General features: G+C 43.5%; 1 protein-coding gene across 3 annotated transcripts in view; it reads right to left on the bottom strand.

Annotated features, from left to right (window-relative positions):
- CUX1 (cut like homeobox 1) overlaps window positions 1–20676 on the bottom strand; it is a 406407-nt gene that overhangs the window by 107622 nt on the left and 278109 nt on the right. For 2 of the 3 annotated variants that reach the window (XM_084651150.1, XM_084651151.1), the window contains exons 12-15: window positions 6342–6400; window positions 2970–3018; window positions 1768–1864; window positions 52–723 (exon numbers count right to left, since the gene is read on the bottom strand). In XM_084651150.1, coding sequence (XP_084507276.1) covers window positions 52–723; window positions 1768–1864; window positions 2970–3018; window positions 6342–6400 — 877 coding nt within the window. The remainder of the gene's footprint in view (window positions 1–51; window positions 724–1767; window positions 1865–2969; window positions 3019–6341; window positions 6401–20676) is intronic. The other variant, XM_084651152.1, reaches the window with a different exon arrangement.

Below are 20676 nucleotides of genomic sequence, written 5' to 3'. Positions count from 1 at the left end.
ATTCATAGTTCAAGAGACCAAAGTTTAAATCAGTTAGTAAACAGAACTTACCTCTTTGTCTACCCTGGATGCTGCGTAGCGCCAGGATGTTCTGCTCATCTGAGAGGAACTGCTTCATCTTGTGAAATGGCTCCTTGCCTCTCACAGTCAGTTTATTCCATGGCTTTGGCCGGGCTAGTATCTCGCTCACAGACCCTTGTGACAGTCCCAAGACATAATGTCCAAATATCCGCTGTCCAATATTGTGCTTGATCAATTGCTCTTTCACCTGACGTGCAATTTCTGCTGTGTCTATCTCCTCGCCTTCGGAGATGCTCCCAGCGCTTTCTGACTGGCTGGGAGATGGGGCCATGCCATTAACATCCGGACTTTGCTGTAATGGACTTTGGGAAGATATGGAGTTTGTGCTGTAAGGACCTGTTGAAAAAATCATGCTTGTGCTTCCTGCTTCCTGCATTGCCTTGGAGTAGAAGGACTGCATTAGCTGTCGCTGGAGGAGAGAGTTTAGTGCAAATTTTCCTGTGGAGGCCAGGGGTAAGCTGGGGCTTGCCAAGGATGAGCTGAAAAAGTCTTGACTTAAACCCGTTGGTGAGAACTGGTGTGTACCATTAGTATTGGAAGCCTGCTCCCCTGTGTTGCGGAGCAACTGAGAAGAAGGGGAGGCCGGCAAGGTTGCAGGACGCTGACTCTCAGGCTGGTCTTTCCCTTTTCTCCTGGCTGACCCTACAAGGAAGGTCAAACATAATGCATTATGGGGGATTAAAAAGGGAAAAACCAAGATAAAATGCAAAGTTTGCCCCACAAAAGGGAAAAAGTGCAGTTTTTACAAGGGCCAATGAGGTGGTGGTTTGTTTTTTATTAATTTAAATTTTAATATGCCAAACAAGGCCCCCAAAACAAACAACATGCATTTCATGTTTGCACCTTTCTTGTATGTTGCAGCCTGGAGAATCCCCCTTACAAACTCTAAAACTAAAACAATTACATGAAGTGCAGTTATACAATTAATATAAAGTCAATTACAAACAGCAAGTTTCTTTAGCGTCTCTTATTCAAGACATTACTCAGTGGATTTGGCTGAACCTAATGCAGCAAACATTTACATTTTGGAACAAATCAATTTAATTAAAGAAATCACGTTTAAGTGGATGCAACAAAGATTGCTCAGTTAAAGTCATATACATTTCAGAATGTAGGAAACCCCAGTGCCAATGACAACTTTTAATTGTACCAGCAGCAAAAACCATAAGCATTAAAGTTTCTGGAAATTCCATGACTCCACCATTTAAAAAATTTGCACAGAAAATGTAAAATACCCACATTAGGAAAGCTAATAAAGACACAGCTATTTCAGTATTTGTTTTTTAAACTGATCTGATCATGAAAATATCTAAGCATATTAGATAGGAGGATTATTGTATTCTACATGCAAACACTTGGCTTTACATTTGTGTGTGTTGGGGGGGAGGGGACAGAGCTTTTTGCGCCACTGCTGAATTTGTTACCGAAACTGAAACCAGCCTTGAATGCTACCATTTGGTACATCCTACAATGCCTCTCTTTTCTAACCTTCAGAGCAGCTCTCAGGTCTCTAAGTCTTTATTCTATTATCCAGCCCATACAATGGCAAAATCAAACATTATTCAAGGTCCTTGTTGTCCATTAATCTTTCTGTCACACACTAGCTTGGACTCTCTCATCTCACATTCACTCTCCTTTTCCCCCCAGATAGTAAACAAAGTATCACAGCAGAAAATCACAACCTACCGCTCAGGTCACTATTAGTGATACGCAGTGTGGCGTTCTCAGACTGCAATGAGCGATTTTTCTCCAGCAGCAACACCTCCAGTGGTTTGGATGCATCCTAAAGACAGTCAAAACATGAGGTTTGCTTCCAGGTTAGCCATGAAGGTATTAAACAATTTAAGAAGGTCATTCAACTATTGTGAAAGAATTCAGGAGGAGGAAGAAAGCACTTGCCTTTGCTATGACTGACGCTGTAGAATTCATCGTGTATATATGTATGTGAATGTTCAGATTCCTATACATGCTACTCAACAGCTATGCTGCCTAATTTTCAATGTAAATCACTCATCAACTCGGTGTTTGTTTGTTTAAGTGTTCTGTTAATCATTTTGTTACTCTTACCTACTTTTTTATTTGTCTTTAAATTGTGCTGGTATCGTTTCCAATGAAAAACTAAAAAGCTGTTTTAATTGAAGAAGTATTAGTTAAGATTATATTTCTTCTTCCTGGACCACTCCAGTACACTGGCATTATATACTTCCTTGAAATGCTGTGTGTTTCAGTGCAAACAGACCATATGATCATAAATTAAATCAGTTACAAAAAGTGGCCATTTACCTTCCACTAAATATCTAACCCTTGATCATTAAAAAGTAATCCTTTTTACACGTGGTATATTGATATTCAGTTTGGATTTCAGAAGCAGGAATCCAATTCCTAACCTTTGATCTTAAGTGAGATTAATATACTAGAGTATTAGAAGTTTCTACTCCTTTCTCACTGTTCTCAGCTTGTTTTCTTTTGTGAATGGTATAGCCAAGCCTTTTCAATATTTAAAAATTACTGAACAAGGTTTTCAGACGATTATTAGTTCAATAAATATCCAAGTTTCAATTTAATTGTGTGCCAATGCAGCATCTTAAAAAGACTCAGTTTTATAATATTCAGGTTATTCACTCAAACACCACCTGTAATGTCATTCTTTGCCCTTGACCACTTGAAGGAAATGTAATTAACAGGCAAAAAATGTTCAATTCAGCTTTAAAAGAAGAGGCTTGAGAAGCCAATGATCAACTTGTGTACCACAATATTTTATGGACACTTAAGAGCCTGTAGTTTACAGATCAACAGAAAATTGTTCGTGCTTGCCCTAGATAACACAAAAATAATATTCACTAACTGAACTGGAGAAAGGATTAAGAAAACAAAAGTAGATTCAGTACCTGTGCACCAGAGCCCTCAGAGGGTGCAAATTCCACGGACTTCAGTATACTGTAAAGGGTGAAAAAATGAGTTATTTTCTATTTCTTCCTTCCATAACAGTTCCACTAATGAGCATTTAACATTATAATTTCCTACTCTCCAGGAACACTATAAGTGAGAACTTTAACAACTTTCCTTGCAGTAATATAATCTGATAATGAATACAGAAAAACTATTCCAACTAGTTTTTGGATAAGAAAATTTTCTCAAGCGTCATCTAATTCATTCTATATACAATCCCACCAGGCCAGTTTAGAGCATAAACTTAAAGGTTAATAAGGATATAACATTTTAAGCTGTCAGAAACAATATAAATTTATCTGTGAAGCTTGAAGGGAATGAGAAACTTATAACAAAGCAACAAAACAGGGGATATCACCATAACAGTTCTAATACTGTATATAAAATACACCAGCTTGCATATAAAAAATATGCACAAATTATTTTTCTGACCAATGCACTACAGCCTAAAAGGCAGTTCTTCATTTTAATAACCTTCCGTTCTACAGCATGGGGAAGACTGACTGTTCAGTATTTCTTAAGATACATGAAAGAGCCAGACATAAAACTTATAGAGCACTTTTTATGTATAAAGCATATTAGAAATATTTAATCTTCAGAAGAGCTGTGTGAGGTAGTTCAGAATAAGCACTATCATTTTACAGAAGGGGAATCTAAGTCACAGAAAGGTTAGGCGAATATTTGAAGATGTATCCACTGATTCTGGGTGCCACATTAACACAATCAGAGTCTGGAAATCAGGCTATAGGTGTCTATAGTTGGGGACACAGAGTCAGAGGTGCTCAAAATTAGTGGACACTTTTGAAAATGTTGGTTTTAGTGAATTATGCAACTACAGAGGGTCTTCCTCTACCACTCCGAATTATAGGAGCGTTTGCACCTCCTGCATTAGAAGTTGCTCGTGAGAAGGGTCACTGAAGAGGGACGGGAAAGGTGAGTGGAAAGGCGGGAGGGAACAGAATTGGAGAGAACATCCCAATTCTACCATGCTCAAGACCCATTGGCCTGACGTGATATGTGCCCAGGCATGGTAGAAATGGGACAGATGATTCACAAAGGGAGGGGAAGGATCCGGGATCTGAACTGGTGCGCTGCCCCCCAGGCGCACCTTCAAAAGTTTGGCTTGGAGGCTGAGGGCTGCTTCACTGAGCCTTGGCCCTGGTTAGAGGAGGACTGAGAGGACCTCCGTCTGTTACTCCTGTCCCGCTTCCTGCAGCTTAAATTGCTTCCTTTAGGGGGCTGGCAAATGAAGCCTCAAGGACTTCAGAGTTGCCCGCGAGTCTTTCAGGCTGTGAAGCCTAGTGTCTGTTTGCTCTGAGAAGAGCTCTAAATAGTCAAAAGGCAAATCCTGAATAGTCCATTGGACTTCATGCAGGAGTCCCAACACTTGAAGCCATGAGCTCCTTCTCATGGCTGTCACAGTTGCCACAGTATTGGTTGCTGAGTTCAGCGAATCTAGGGAGGCCTGTAAGAAGGTCCTCGTGATGACCTTGCCTTCCTCCAGGACAGCAGCAAACTCCAAACGGGAGTCTGCCGGCAGCAGTTCCTGAAACTTGGACACTATGTTCCAGGAATTAAAGCTATAGCAGCTAAGGACTGCCTGCTGCTTGGCAATGCAAAGCTGGAGCCCCTGGTAGAATACACCTTCCTACTGAAGAGATCCAGCTTCTTCACCTCCTTGGACTTAGGAGTCAGCCCCGGTTGTCCCTGCCTTTCCTTTTGGTTGGCAGCCTCCAGCACCAGAGTGCCCAGGCAGAGAATAAGTAAACAGATACTCATACACTTTGGAGGCCACAAAATATTTCCTCTCCACCCCTTTCGCTGTGGGGGAAGAGAGGCGGGCATTTGCCACAATGCCTTAGTGGTGTTATGGATAGTTTTAATGAGGAACAAAGCCACCCTCGAGGGATCTTCAGGGACCAGAATGTCAACCATAGGGTCGGTCTCCTCCAACACCTCCTCTGTCTGTATGCTCAAATTTTGAGCCACCCTCTTGAGCAACTCTTGATGTGCGCTCTTGTCCCTGACAGGCAGTGGTGGAAGTACCCAACATCATTTCATCCAGGGAAGATGACGGTCAGGAAGACCTGGTGCCCCCGTGGGCATCTTCCTCTTGTTCACAGATCCTCTTGTGCCAAAATGACCTGTGCAGTGCCAGGAGTGGTGCTGGTTTCCAGGCCTGTGCACATCTCGATACCAGCTCTGGTGCCAGGTCACACAGTGGCCTCAGTGCCAGCCTGCATGCCCATCTCCTGCCCTGGCACAGGTTTCCAGACTACAGATGTCAATGATGATGGGACCCATGTCTCCAAACTCACTGACAAGACATACCCCGCTGGTGCCTCCTCACTCCACCACCTTAGTGGGAAAGCGACCTCTGTCTGTCTTCTTTCTCTAGTGCGGCACCAGTGAATGGGAGAGGTGCTGGACACTCGCATCAGAGGAGGTCTTAGGTGGCGGGGAATGGCGGTGCCGAGGGTCCCTGGAGCCTGAGTCCTTTCTTGGTGCTGCGGCCTCTCTTACCGATGCTGGTGCACTTCGCACCGAAGTGCTGGCCCTGGGGTCGGACGCCACCCGTGCTGGCTTTGGACAAAGGGCCGACTCCATGACAAATAGTTTCAGCCTAAAGTCCCTCTCCTTTTTGGTCCTTGGGCAGAAGTCTCTGCAGCTCTTATACTTGTCCGTTTGATGGGCTTCCCCCAAGCACTTCAGACAGGAGTCATGTGGATCTCCCTTTGGCATAGGCTTCAGACAGGACCTGCACGGTTTGAAACCCTGGGACCACGGCATGCCCCAGTCCCCGGGATGGGAAACGTGGTTGGGAGGGGGAACCCGCAACTGAAACGTACTGAAATCTAACTAAACTGCTTGAACTAACACACACTACGTTTTTTTAACTATTTACAGGTAAAATGAGAAAAAAGTCCACTAGGGGATCGCTTGCTGTTAGCAAGAGAGAAGCTGCTCCAACGACCGTCACTAGCGGTAAGAAGGAACTGAAGAGGCAGCGCCATGAAGGTGTGACTCCAGGGGGCTCCATGGCCGACCCGATGGGTACCACTAGGGGGTAAACCTTCCAGTGAATGTGCATGCGGCACGAGCACACCTACTTGGAATCGACATGAGCAATCTCTCGAAGATGAACAATTGTACTGGGCTCTGAATGCAATTTGAGCCAAAACTGTACTTCCTTGCTTTTTGTGGTTTTGAGTTATTCTTGATTGTTCCAAGAACATAGATTTTTGGCTTCATTTAACAAGCATTGTTAATCTACGGTTTGTGAAGAAATTATGTAAGCATTTAACACTTACTTTAATTCTTTCTTAACCTCTTCATAGTCAGCCTGTGTTTTCAGTTTTTCTTCCAGTTGCTTAAAAAAAAAGAAAAGAAAAGAGAAATGTAATTATTTGGATGCGGGGGAGAGGTAAACTTTCAAAATAGTCTTTAAATTATTTCTTTGATACAGCAAAGAGTGTATGAGTCAGGAGTTACTACTGTTACCTAATTTACATATAATAGAAAACAAACTATACATAATTACATTAAACCAAATTATTGTCGATGCACTTTTCCTTGTTTACAGAGCGCCAAGCATTGTACAACTGACAATTGGTTTGTAACTGTACTGCATTACACAAACGTTAAAATTTTCACAAAGCTATTAAAGTAAAAAACAAGAGTAGTATTTTGGAATATGCTGTACTGCTACTGTATAGTCTTCTCTACAAGAAGAAAAGAGTTCAAGAAGCTATTGACCAGAATGCCTTAGGCTTGCAACACTTATTCAATGCCTTGTGTCCAAACAAAACAGCTTGTAGCAAGTGGTTTTACAAGCATTACTTATTGAAATAACTAATATGATTATACACTGAAGAGGAACCAATAAGACTGCACCACTGAGACTTGCTGAGCAGATCTTTTGCTCAAGTCTGGCTAATCTTTTGCAATCTTAATGGTTTGTCTTCAGTGCTGAGAAGAGGCCACAAGCACTGACCCTCCTTACACAACCCATAATGCAATGTCACGCATGTGAACATTACCCAAAAGCCCCTGTTCTCAACATTAGTGCTCAGCACTGTAGGATAAATGCTCCAGGAATCCTAAACTGTAGTGTTATGATTTTTGCCAACTATGCTGATGCCACATTACTGGTCGACACTGTACAAACAAAGAACAAAAAAAGACAGTCCCTGCCCCAAAAGAGCTTACAATCGAAACAGTTTCCTTCCTTAGTACAGACACAGCCTAGCTACACAAGAGAACAACAAGAGAATTTCTTGGGCTTACAACTTCCACAGACAAGTTGGGGTTGGTTCTACTTTACTTGACTGGCTTAATTTTTGTTCAGCTCATTGATCCAAAATGATAATAGGTATCTGAAGAAAGAATACACACACTCCTCCCCCTGCAACATTGACAGCAGCAGCGCATTTTTGAAGCATGACACAATCAAAGTCAATATATTTACAGCAACAAAGTATAAGGTGGCATGAGATAAACATGTGCCAACTTTTTATGCATTGAAAATTTCTGATGGTAACATCTGCACAGAATCCAAAATCTCACTGAATGTCAAACTACTTTCACTGAAGAAAAATCTAGAGTAACAAGAAAAGGCATGAAACAAGCTTAACAAGTAAAACAATAAAGAGAAACATAACAGAGGGAAAGGGACAGAAATGACCAACCTGACGCAGCAACAAATGAAACAGGAAACAATCTTACAACACTAGCTAGGTATAAATGCCTCAACAGATTAGACAGCAAATAACCTGAGTACTTGGATAGCCCTGCTGACTTCAATTAGACTTCTTCAGAGGGTAAAGATAGCAGAGCTGGGTCTTATTAGACAAAACTTTATCTTGTAACTTTTTAGAATAGGGCAAACATATCAGGTAGAAAGACTGACTGAAAGAAAGAACTGCCAACCCAGTAATGAACTCATCATCATCACTGGTTCTCATGCCTACTATCAAAGAAACTAAACAAAAGTAGTCATATTTTCCATTTGACTCAATCTGCCCTTTTTTCTTCAACCACACAAATTTATGTGCATTACTAAGAAAAATCTCCAAGCCCTGAAAGGATACAAGGATAATTTAGACAATCTAGTAAAATATTTGCATTTGCGTCCAGTTGCAGAACTTTTTCTTCTGAAACTCCAACATGGCTGGAATTTACCCCTTTTTTCTTATAATCCACACTTTCCCCATAGCTCCTACCAGGCATTTCTGTGGTCATTTCAGCCCTTCCTGGCATGTCAATTACTGTAATCTCTGTTTGCAAGATTTGGAAATTCTCTGCAAAACAGGAAATGGCCATCTGGTTCATCATGTTGCCCCTATCTTCCTGTTTTTTGATATCAGACTCTTCAATCCTCACTTGTATTTCTTAGACTAATTTACTTCAAATGTTCTCTCTTAGAATGTATTACATAGATATTTCTGTGTACCTGAAATAATTCTGCCAATTTCCTCTTTTTACTCCTCGTTTCCACATTGGAAAATTATGACAGTTTGATCAATTTTGCTACAATGGATTCAACGGAAGCGTTAATGAAAAATAAATTATCCCATCCAATTAAAAAAACCCAGAGTCAAGTAGCAGGAGATGCTATTATGCCAGCTACCCATCAAGCAACATGTTCTAATGAATCATCATCACAGTGAATTCCAGGAAAGCAGAGCGAATTTTAACTTGTGGAACTCACAGCTGGAAAGATATTAATGAAGTGAGTAGCTTTTTACGAAGTTAAAAGAACCTTAGACAGGAAAATGAATAACCTCTATAGTTATTCTAGTTATGTGAAAAATAATAAGAGCTATTGGGATTAAGACAAAACTTCCATGTGGCGTATTATGGCACATTTTGCAGCTTTCCTCTGAAGTAGCCAACAATAGCCATTAATCAAAGGAAGGATACTCTAACTAGTAGGACTAGAAGGATACCAGATTTTGTTCTTGTATAGCAATAACTATGCGTGAGTTTTTAACCCCTCTAACATAGCCATGCTGCCCTAAGGAAAACTTCAAAGGATATCCTGCACATTTTAAACAGGCTCTGTATAGAATGCCACCTCTTTACAAAAGTGTTGCACATTTGTGTAATCCTGATGTCCAAGATCATGCCAGTGACACTTCAATTCCGTGAGCTTTCTGTAAAGCCAGATACAGCAACTCATAGGTGTAACCAACTGTTCAAGTTATAGCTTGACACTGTGGAAAGTGGCCTTAGTGCACCAGAGAATCTGGCTCAACATTTACAAACCAGACCTAGTCACTAGCACTGAAGCAGGGAGATGTAAATGAGCCAGCCAGCCCCTGAGGCTCGAGAAGGGATTCAGCTTTCAACCTTTCTAGGTGTTCTAAAAAGCCCTGCCAGTGTGTCTACTGAGAGGGCTACTGAATCAGAACATCTCACTTTGGCCATGTCTCTTTGCCAGCCATTTCTAACAACTTTGTTGATCCTTCTACAGCCAACACCCATTATCTGATACATTCATGTGATTTAAAACCTGGGGTGCATTACAATCCATCCTTCTTTTGATACTAGCTCTCAGATCCACAAACTTTGTGTTATTATATGACATACAGTGACAATCGAAAAGTAGACGACTGCCAAGTTACTCTGGCTTTAAGTACTGCAACAGAAAGCCATGTAATGGAGTGAATTAAAAATAGTAACACTAATAACAAGCTGGTTATTGCATTAGTTACTACTGTAGGGATATGCTAAGTAGGAAGGCCTTTTAGGGATACTTACCAAATACAAGATAACTAACATTACTTCCACTTGTAAGCCTGCCTTAATGTTACATGCAGTTTCATACAGTTATATTTCAGGAGGTTTTAAGTATAGATATGTGATTGTTATCACTGCCCAAAGCAACAAAACATTATCTACAGCTTTTGTTTTTGATGTGAAGATGTCTCCCTTAGAGCCTCAAACATACAGATCAATCTTATAACAGGATGGCAACACAGGAAGAGAGTAATATTGAAACAACTAAAATCCTTTGAACACTACAATAAAGCACATAGCAGGAGTGGCCAAACTTACTGGCCCTCCGAGCTGCATACGACAATCTTCAGAGCGCCGGAGCACACCTGCCAGGAGCCAGGGTTTCAGCCCAACTCCTGCTGAAGCTCCAAACTCTGGCATGTGCACCTTGCAGGGCTGAAGCCCTGAGACCCTCCTCTCTGCTGGACAGAAGTTCCTACAACCCACCCCATTGCAAGTCCCGAGCTCCCTCCACCCACTCTGATAGGTGGAGAATGGGGGCAGGGGGCAAAGGAGGCTTGCAAGCCACACTTTAATGGTAAAAGAGTCGCATGTGGCTCATGAGCCACAGTTTGGCCACCCCTGGCATACAGCCATTGTTCCCAAGGGGAAAACCCCATAATTAATATGGAGATCGCTGCCAAGGAAATTTTGCACTTTATACTTTTTAATAAACAATACAATCTGTATGTAATTAGACCATTTAGGTATTTGGCATCTCCCCAGCCAATCATTATTGTAAAACCGTATTAGTGTGGTAATTGTCTCAAACAACACTGGAAACCGCACAGAGCAAAGAATAATAAAAGGTTCAAACTGTGAAACAATCTGAAGGAACTAATCTCTTGTTCTAAATATCAACCTGGTTAATTCAGACAAAATAAAATGTGTTTTAATGTCCCCCAAAGTCTAAAAATACTCCAGTCAGAAGGATACAAATGTGCTGGTGGCAGTGAAAAATATTTCTACAAAGTAGCTTAGGAAGCGTCATCTTATCAAGAAATCAACTTGCATTTATTATACAAAAGAACATACAAATACCAAGTGTCAGAGTGCCCACTAGATTGTACCTTTTCCTAAAATATTTTAAAAATAATAATTAAATTATTATTAAATAAATAATTAAAACTGCTCTCTTTTGTTAGACCTGCATAGGATATGTTAGAGGGGTTAATAGTTAAATAATGCAATCTAAAAGATAGTTAGTTATCACTTAAAATCAAAGAGCACACACACAAATAGTCAATTAACCTAGGTCATTTGGTGCCAGGGAGACAGGATCTCTTGGCTAACTAGGGCTACTACATTTTTGCTGGATAGTGGGGAAGTTCTGACTCCAACTGACAAGGGGTTAAGACAGTTACAGTCAGAAAAGTCTTGATACTAGTGGACAGATTCTGATGATTACATCAGATGAAGATAACGAAGCAATAATTTTGAAAGACACTGGAAGTATTGCTGAATTGTTTCATTAAACCACACAGTATTAAAGAATTCCCCCAAGATATGGATAAAGAACACTACTTTCATCTGTAAAACTGATTCATTTTTTGTGAAGACGACCATTAAAATCTTAGCTATTTTAGAAGCACATGCTTTATAATCAAAATTTAAGGTCTACAAAACACTATTTTGACACGGTTCTGTGTAGAACAGAGTTCAGATCTCAGCTTTACTAGCATCAAAGAAAAGACAGGTAAATTACATAATAATAATAACAATAATAATGTCACAGATAGGGACAAAATGGCACAAACATGATAAATCAGATAGAATCAAGGTATCAAAAATCATCACTGAGAACCAAAATATTAGCTTTAGCTGAACAAACCTGTGAGAATAGATATGAAGATTACTGAAATGAAAGTCAGAGTTGCTCTGTCACCAGCTCTGATAAAGGACCAATCTTAGTCCCACTAAAGTTAATGGCAAAACTCTTACTGACCTTGATCAGAGCATGATCCAATTGTAACGGTGTAAGTTAAACACGTGGATTCAAGCTATTTTGTCTAAAAAGCTTTATGAAAAGATTCGCAATAGCGGAATAGCCAGAGAAAATGTATCCCTCAAGAACAGCCCAGTTCCTTCGTCTCTCCACAGAAGTGATGCAAAAACAATGACAGATTGGCAGAGACTGATACCATCTTTACTGCTACCGGCAACAAGCGAGACCTGGTAGATTTTTATTTCCTCTACTGAACTTTCATGACAATTTTGCAAGGATGTCTTAGAACATACAGCAAGTGTACTGAGTTGAAGAATTTAAATTCCATCCCTAAAATACATTTTTCCACATAAACTAAACTACAACACAATAGAGCCTGTACCCTCTGAAGAATGTCAGATTTAGAACAATGTGTCAAGGTTTGCAAACGAGAGCTGAGGCAATTTGATATAGTACAGGGGCAAACTTTTTGGCTCAAGGGCCAAATCTCGGTGGGGAAATTGTATGCAGGGCCATGAAGCAGGGGGTTGAGGTGCGGGAGGGAGTGCGGGAGAGGGTGTGGTGTGCAGGAAGAGGCTCAGGGCAAGGGGTTGGGGAGCAGGAGAGGTGCGGCAGGAGACTCAGGTCAGGGGGAGCTCAAGGCAGGGGGTTGCGGTGCAGGAGGGGTTCAGGGTGTGGGCTCCAGCTGGCACCACTTACCTCGAGTAGCTCTGGGGTGGCAGCGGTACGCAGCAGGGCTAAGGCAGGCTCCCTGCCTGCCCTGGCCCTGTGCCGCTCCCGGAAGTGGCCAGCAGGTCCGCAGCGGCTCCTGGGAGTGAGGTGGGGCACACAGCTCTGCCGCACGCTGCCCTCGCTTATGGGTACCACCCCCGAAGCTCCCATTGGCCATGGTTCCCTATTCCCGGCCAATGGGAGCTAATGGGGGCAGCACAGAGCTCTCTGTTCCCCTCTCCCCCCGCCCTCCCGGGGCCACAATAACACGGTGCTGGCTGCTTCCGGGAGCGGCATGGGGCCAGGGCAGGCAGGGAGCCTGTTTTAGCCCCGCTGTGTCATGGGGCTGGCAATCTCGTGGGCCAGATTAAAAGCCCTGACGGGTTGCATCCAGCCCGTGGGCTGTAGTTTGCTCTCCCCTGATATAGCAGGGCTAGAGAAACTTACACAGTAACTGCCTAAACCATGGCTGGCTTAAGTTGGCGCTATCAGCCTCTGACTTTCAGGAATGCTAAAACTAGAAATCTTTAACAAAATAGCTAAATTAACTTCATTTACTATTTACAGCTTATAGCTGGTAGAACAATGAAAGAGACAGAAGGTAGAGGAAACTGATTCAAAACAGATGTCAGGAAAACATTTCTCATGCTTACTGACAGATCAGAAATGTGTGGAATGGTGCACAAAGACAGACAGTGGAAACAAAAGAAAATGGGGTCATTCAAGAAACACTTAGATATACCATCCTTGTGGTTTTCAGGAAAGTGCTACTGACTGATATACAGAAGGCCCAGGACTGGGATACTAGCTACAAATTAGGTACTATCTTGGGGAAAACAGACAAAAATTAAAAATATGCTCTAATAAAGTTAAAAAGCTTCCTTTCAATCCTCATGCTTTCTTGTGTCTGTGCATCCAAAGAAGGCAAGTCCCTTTTCCAATGGGAGAAAAAATCCTGGTTGGGTGCATTTACAGGTTGACTGCTGAATGACAGATGTCCCTGACAAAACTGTGATACTGAATGAAGGCATGGCTTAGAGAGTTTTAAGTCCTGACAGGATTTGCTGTGTGATTTTTGGTTTGGTTATTTTTCAGACGTATACATGGTTTTTCAATTATCCTAATTACAGTAATTTTACTGTTCTATGAAAAAATATTATTCAGAAAGAATCTGCACTAAAAATAACAATACATATAAAATCTGAACTTAAAATAGAACTGGAAACAGGCAGAGTGAGTTCAACAACAACAAAAAGTCATTAATTAAAACAAACCCCACAAAATGTCAACAAAACTACATTCTGAAGAAATGACTAACTCAACACAAGGAAAAAATAGTTATTAACTTTCTGTAACTGTTGTTCTTACAGATGTGTTGCACAAGTCCATTCCACTCTAGCTGTGTGCACACCTCAAGCAAAGTTGCTAGAAATTTTCCCCTCAGTGGTACCCGTCTGAGCACCTCAAGCACCCTCTGCTACATTGGTGCTGATCGCACCAATGTAAAGTGTCAACCCAACCCGGGGCCCCTTCAGTTCCCTCTGATGTAGAGGGGCAAAAGGATGGTTTGTGGAATGGACATGGGCAACGCATCTTAAAGAACAATAGTTATGGAACATTAATAGCATCTTTTTCTTTGAGTGACTGCACATGTGCATTCCACTCTAGATGACTCACATGCAGTTGAATGGGTGGAAGGATCGGAGTTCATGGACACGCAGAACAACTTGGTCAAAATTGGCATAATCTCTAGAATGCTGAGTGATGGCATAATAGGAGGAGAATGTGTGCACCAATGACCAGGTCGCTGCTTTACAACTGTACTGAAAAGGGACCTGTGCTAAGAATGCTTGTGACTCTGTTGAACGAGCAGTCAGGACAGCTGGCAGTGAAACACCGGCCTGATTCTAACAAGTGTGAATACGTGAAGTAATCCAGGACGAAACTGTCTGTGAAGAGATTGGGACACCTTTTCATCCTGTCAGCCACACTGCGAATAGTTGGGTGAACACTCAGAATGGTTTAGTTCTTTTTAGGTAGAATGCTAGGGCTCGTCTAACATCCAATAAGTGAAGACATTGTTCATTCCTATTTGCATGTGGCTTTGGGTAGAAGACAGGTAAGTAGATTGCCTGATTGCTATGAAATTGTGAAACCACTTTTGGGAGGAAATGGGTGAGGACGTAAATATATATTATCTTTAAAGAAGAATGCGTAGAGAGGCTCTGATGAGAGGGTAGGGAGCTCCGACACCCTTCTGACCAAAGTGATACCTACTAAGATTTTTCCAGGAGAGGTATAATAAGGAGCACATTGTCAAAGGTTCAAACGGTGTTCCCATAAGCTTTGAACAAGTTCAGGTTCCAGAGAGGAATGGGCTCTCTTACTTGACGGTATAACCTTTCTAGGCCTTTTAGGAATCGGACAGACATGTCATTTGAAAAAACAGACCGGTTATCTACCCTGGGGTGAAAAGCGGATATTGCTGCATGGTGAACCTTGATAAAGGAGATTGCTAAGCCTTGCTGTTTTAGGTGCAATAGATACTCGAGTATGTCTTGTATGGATGAACACATGGGCGAGACTCCACAGTGGGATACTCAAACAGAGAGCCATTTCTACTTTGAGAGGTAAGTAGCTCTGGTGGAAGGCTTTCTACTACCTAGTAGGACCTGATGAACTTGCTCCAAGCAAGGCTGCTCTCTGGGATTTAGCCATGGAGCTTCCAGGCTGTTAGATGAAGGGAGCTCAGGTTCAGGTGGAGCATCCAACTGTGGTCCTGGGAAATCAGGTCCAGGTGCAATGGATTGGACTTGCCACTGAGAAATCTAGAAGAATGGGAGAACAACAGTTGGTGAGCCCATGCTGGGGCTATCAGAATAACATGGTCCCAGTCCTGCTTGATCTTTTGCATCACTCTGCATGAGCGAAAAAGGGGAAGACGTATAGTAAAGATGTTCCGTCCAAGGTAGCAGAAAGGCGTCCATGATAGAATCTGCACTGTGTCCGCATAGGGAGCAGAACTGGTGAGACTTCCTCTTGTACCTGTTCACAAACAGGTCTGTCCGGGAAGTCCCCCATTGCTGGTAAATGTCTCTTGCCACATCTGGGCAAAGGGACCACTTGTGGTGACTGGAGAAAGACCTGCTGAGGCAATCTGCCAAGTCGTTTTGTGTTCCCAGATAGTAAGAGGACTCGAGGTTGGTTGAGTGGGCTATGCGAAACTCCCATAGCTGCACTGCTTCTTGACAAAGGAGGGAAAAGCAAGCTCCTCCTTGCCTGTTGAAGTAAAACATGGCTGTAGTGTTGTCCATGGAGAACAGCCAAGTTTCTGCCCATAATGTGAGGCAGAAAGATGTGAAGAGAAAGTTCCACCGCAGACCAGCAGCAGATTTTTTCTGAGGAGCCCCTGGTGAGCTCCCCATCCTACTGCTAGCACATCTGAGACCAAGGACATTGATGGTTAAGGTTGTATAAAGGGAACGCCCGCACAACCATGAGCGGGTCCAACCACCAACTGAGAGAGATGAGGTACCATGACTACAGTGTCCAAATGGTGGTGGTTTGGCGAGGCCAGCCACATCTGGAAGAGTCTGAGGCACGTTGCGTGTTGTACCACATGTGAAAATGAGGCCACATGACTTAAAAGTCTCATACAATTTGGGCTGTTGTGATTAGATGGCCTTTAAGGTGTGTTATCAGGGATCCAACTGAATGAAAACACCCTTCTGGGAGGAAGGCCCTGGCCTGAGTACAGTTGAACGCCACCCCAGTGAACTCTAACCTGTGCACTGGAGCAAGGGCAGACTTTTCTGTATTTATTAGAAGGCCTAGGGTGAGTTGGACACCACCTGAGCCTTGGATTGGCCCTTGACTAGCCAGTCATCTAGACAGGGGTGCAGGTCTACCCATAACCTCCTATGGAAAGCTGCCACTACTGCCATGCCTATTGTGAACACCCATGAATCCGCAGACAGACTAAATGGGAGGACCGTGAATTGGTCGTGTGAGTGGTTCACTATAAATCAGAGGAAACATATGTGTCCTTGGTATATTGATATATAAAAATAGGCGTTTCTTAAATCTAGGGCAGCGTACCAATCCCCAGGATCCAGGGAGAGGATAATGGTATCAGGGTGACCATGGGGAACTTTATTTTCTAGAGATAGTTGCTGAGCTTCTGGAGCTCTAAAATGGGTCTGAAACCTCCTTTGGCTTTTGGGATTAGGAAATAACGGGAGTAGAACCCCTTCCCTCTTAAATTCTGTGGAACCTCTTCCACAGCTCCCACATGAAGGAGAAGTTGAACCTTCTGAACCAGAAGTTCTTTGTGAGAGGCGTCATGAAGAGGGTCAGGGAGGGGTAGAAATAAACTGGAACGCGTGCTCAACACTCAATGGTCCATGGTGATATAGGACCACATACTGAAAAGTATGAAAGTTGGCTTTCATAGAATCATAGAATATCAGGGTTGGAAGGGACCTCAGGAGGTCATCTAGTCCAACCCCCTGCTCAAAGCTGGACCAATCCCCAACTAAATCATCCCAGCCACGGCTTTGTCAAGCCTGACCTTAAAAATATCTAAAGAAGGAGATTCCACCACCTCCCTAGGTAACACATTCCAGTGTTTCACCACCCTCCTAGTGAAAAAGTTTTTCCTAACATCCAACCTAAACCTCCCCCACTGCAACTTAAGACCACTACTCCTTGTTCTGTCATCAGCTACCACTGAGAACAGTCTAGATCCATCCTCTTTGGAACTCCCTTTCAGGTAGTTGAAAGCAGCTATCAAATACCCCCTCAACCTTCTCTTCCGCAAACTAAACAATCCCAGTTCCCTCAGCCTCTCCTCATAAGTCATGTGTTCCAGTCCCCTAATCATTTTTGTTGCCCTCTGCTGGACTCTCTCCAATTTTTCCACATCCTTCTTCTAGTGTGGGGCCCAAAACTGGACACAATACTCCATATGAGGCCTCACCAATGTTGAATAGAGGGGAACGATCACGTCCCTCGATCTGCTGGCAATGCCCCTACATATCCATCCCAAAATGCCATTGGCCTTCTTGGCAACAAGGGCACACTGTTGACTCATATCCAGCTTCTCGTCCACTGTCACCCCTAGGTCCTTTTCTGCAGAACTGCTGCCGAGCCATTCGGTCCCTAGTCTGATTCTTCTGTCCTAAGTGCAGGACTCTGCAAATGTCCTTGTTGAACCTCATCAGATTTCTTTTGGCCCAATCCTCTAATTTGTCTAAGTCCCTCTGCATCCTATCCCTACCCTCCAGGGTATCTACCGCTCCTCCCAGTTTAGTGTCATCTGCAAACTTGCTGAGGGTGCAATCCACACCATCCTCCAGATCATTTATGAAGATATTGAACAAAACAGGCCCCAGGACCAACCCTTGGGGCACTCCACTTGATACCGGCTGCCAACTAGACATGGAGCCATTGATCACTACCCATTGAACCCGACAATCTAGCCAACTTTCTATCCACCTTATAGTCCATTCATCCAGCCCATACTTCTTTAACTTGCTGGCAAGAATACTGTGGGAGACCGTGTCAAAAACTTTGCTAAAGTCAAGGAACAACATGTCCACCGCTTTCCCCTCATCCACAGAGCCAGTTATCTCGTCATAGAAGCCAATTAGATTAGTCAGGCATGACTTGCCCTTGGTGAATCCATGCTGACTGTTCCTGATCACTTTCCTCTCCTCTAAGCGCTTCAGAATTGATTCCTTGAGGACCTGCTCCATGATTTTTCCAGGGACTGAGGTGAGGCTGACTGGCCTGTAGTTCCCAGGAGCCTCCTGCTTCCCTTTTTTAAAGATGGGCACTACATTAGCCTTTTTCCAGTCATCCGAGACTTCCCCTGATCGCCATGAGTTTTCAAAGATAATGGCCAATGGCTCTGCAATCACATCCGCCAACTCCTTTAGCACTTTCGGATGCAGCGCATCCGGCCCTATGGATTTGTGCTCATCCAGCTTTTCTAAATAGTCCCGAACCACTTCTTTCTCCACAGAGGACTGGTCACCTCCTCCCCATGCTGTGTTGCCCAGTGCAGCAGTCTGGGATCTGACCTTGTTCGTGAAGACAGAGGCAAAAAAGGCATTGAGTACATTAGCTTTTTCCACATCCTCTGTCACTAGGTTGCGTCCCTCATTCAGTAAGGGGCCCACACTTTCCTCAACTTTCTTCTTGGTGCTAACATACCTGAAGAAACCCTTCTTGTTACTCTTAACATCTCTTGCTAGCTGCAACTCCAGATGTGATTTGGCCTTCTTGATTTCACTCCTGCATGCCCGAGCAATATTTTTATACTCTTCCCTGGTCATTTGTCCAATCTTCCACTTCTTGTAAGCTTCTTTTTTGTGTTTAAGATCAGCAAGGATTTCACTGTTAAGCGAAGCTGGTCGCCTGCCATATTTACTATTCTTTCTACACATCGGGGTGGTTTGTCCCTGTAACCTCAATAAGGATTGTTTAAAATACAGCCAGCTCTCCTGGACTCCTTTCCCCCTCAAGTTATTCTCCCAGGGGATCCTGGGCATCAGTTCCTGGAGGGAGTCGAAGTCTGCTTTTCTGAAGTCCAGGGTCCGTATTCTGCTGCTCTCCTTTCTTCCCTGTGTCAGGATCCTGAACTTGACCATCTCATGGTCACTGCCTCCCAGGTTCCCATCCACTTTTGCTTCTCTGACTAATTCTTCCCAGTTTGTGAGCAGCAGGTCAAGAAGAGCTCTGCCCCTAGTTGGTTCCTCCAGCACTTGCACCAGGAAATTGTCCCCTACACTTTCCAAAAACTTCCTGGATTGTCTGTGCACTGCTGTATTGCTCTCCCAGCAGATATCAGGGTGACTGAAGTCTCCCATGAGAACCAGGGCCTGTGATCTAGTAACTTCTGTGAGTTGCCAGAAGAAAGCCTCGTCCACCTCATCCCCCTGGTCCGGTGGTCTATAGCAGACTCCCACCACGACATCACCCTTGTTGCTCACACTTCTAAACTTAATCCAGATACACTCAGGTTTTTCTGCAGTTTCATACTTGAGCTCTGAGCAGTCATATTGCTCCCTTACATACAGTGAAACTCCCCCACCTTTTCTGCCCTGCCTGTCCTTCCTCAACAGTTTATATCCATCCATGACAGTACTCCAGTCATGTGAGTTATCCCACCAAGTCACTGTTATTCCAATCACATCATAATTCCTTGACTGTGCCAGGACTTCCAGTTCTCCCTGCTTGTTTCCCAGGCTTCTTGCATTTGTGTATAGGCACTTGAGGTAACTCGCTGACCGGTCCCTCTTTCTCAGTATGAGGCAGGAGCCCTGCCCTCTCGTGTGCTCCTGCTCGTGCTTCCCCCCGGTATCCCACTTCCCCCAGGGCTTTAGTCTCCTTCCCCTGCTGAACCTAGTTTAAAGCCCTCCTCACTAGGTTAGCCAGCTTGCTTGCGAAGATGCTCTTCTCTCTCTTCGTTAGGTGGAGCCCATCTCTGCCTAGCACTCCTCCTTCTTGGAACACCATCCCATGGTCAAAGAATCCAAAGCCTTCTCTTCGACACCACCTGCGTAGCCATTCGTTGACTTCCACGATTCGACGGTCTCTTCCCAGGCCTTTTCCTTCCACGGGGAGGATGGACGAGAAGACCACATGCACCTCAAACTCCTTTATCCTTCTTCCCAGAGCCACATAGTCTGCAATGATCCGCTCAAGGTCATTCTTGGCAGTATCATTGGTGCCCACGTGGAGAAGCAGGAAGGGGTAGCGATTTCAAATAAAGGAGAAACAGGATCTGGAAAAATTAGAAAACATCCAGCGGAGGGCAACAAAAATGATTAGGGGACTGAAACACGACTTATGAGGAGAGGCTGAGGGAACTGGGATTGTTTAGTCTGCGGAAGAGAAGAATGAGGGGGAATTTGATAGCTGCTTTCAACTACCTGAAAGGGAGTTCCAAAGAGGATGGATCTAGACTGTTCTCAGTGGTAGCAGATGACAGAACAAGGAGTAATGGTCTTAAGTTGCAGTGGGGGAGGTTAAGGTTTGATATTAGGAAAAAAAATTTTCACTAGGAGGGTGGTGAAACACTGGAATGCATTACCTAGGGAGGTGGTGGAATCTCCTTCCTTAGAAGTTTTTAAGGTCAGGCTTGACAAAGCCCTGGCTGGGATGATTTAGTTGGGGATTGGTCCTGCTTTGAGCAGGTGGTTGGA

This window comes from Lepidochelys olivacea, assembly GCF_965140295.1.
Source record: "Lepidochelys olivacea isolate rLepOli2 genome assembly, chromosome: 17".
In the NCBI taxonomy this organism is placed as follows: domain Eukaryota; kingdom Metazoa; phylum Chordata; order Testudines; family Cheloniidae; genus Lepidochelys; species Lepidochelys olivacea.
The sequence above is the reverse complement of the archived record's forward strand: the minus strand, read 5'-3'. Positions and strand labels throughout refer to the sequence as shown.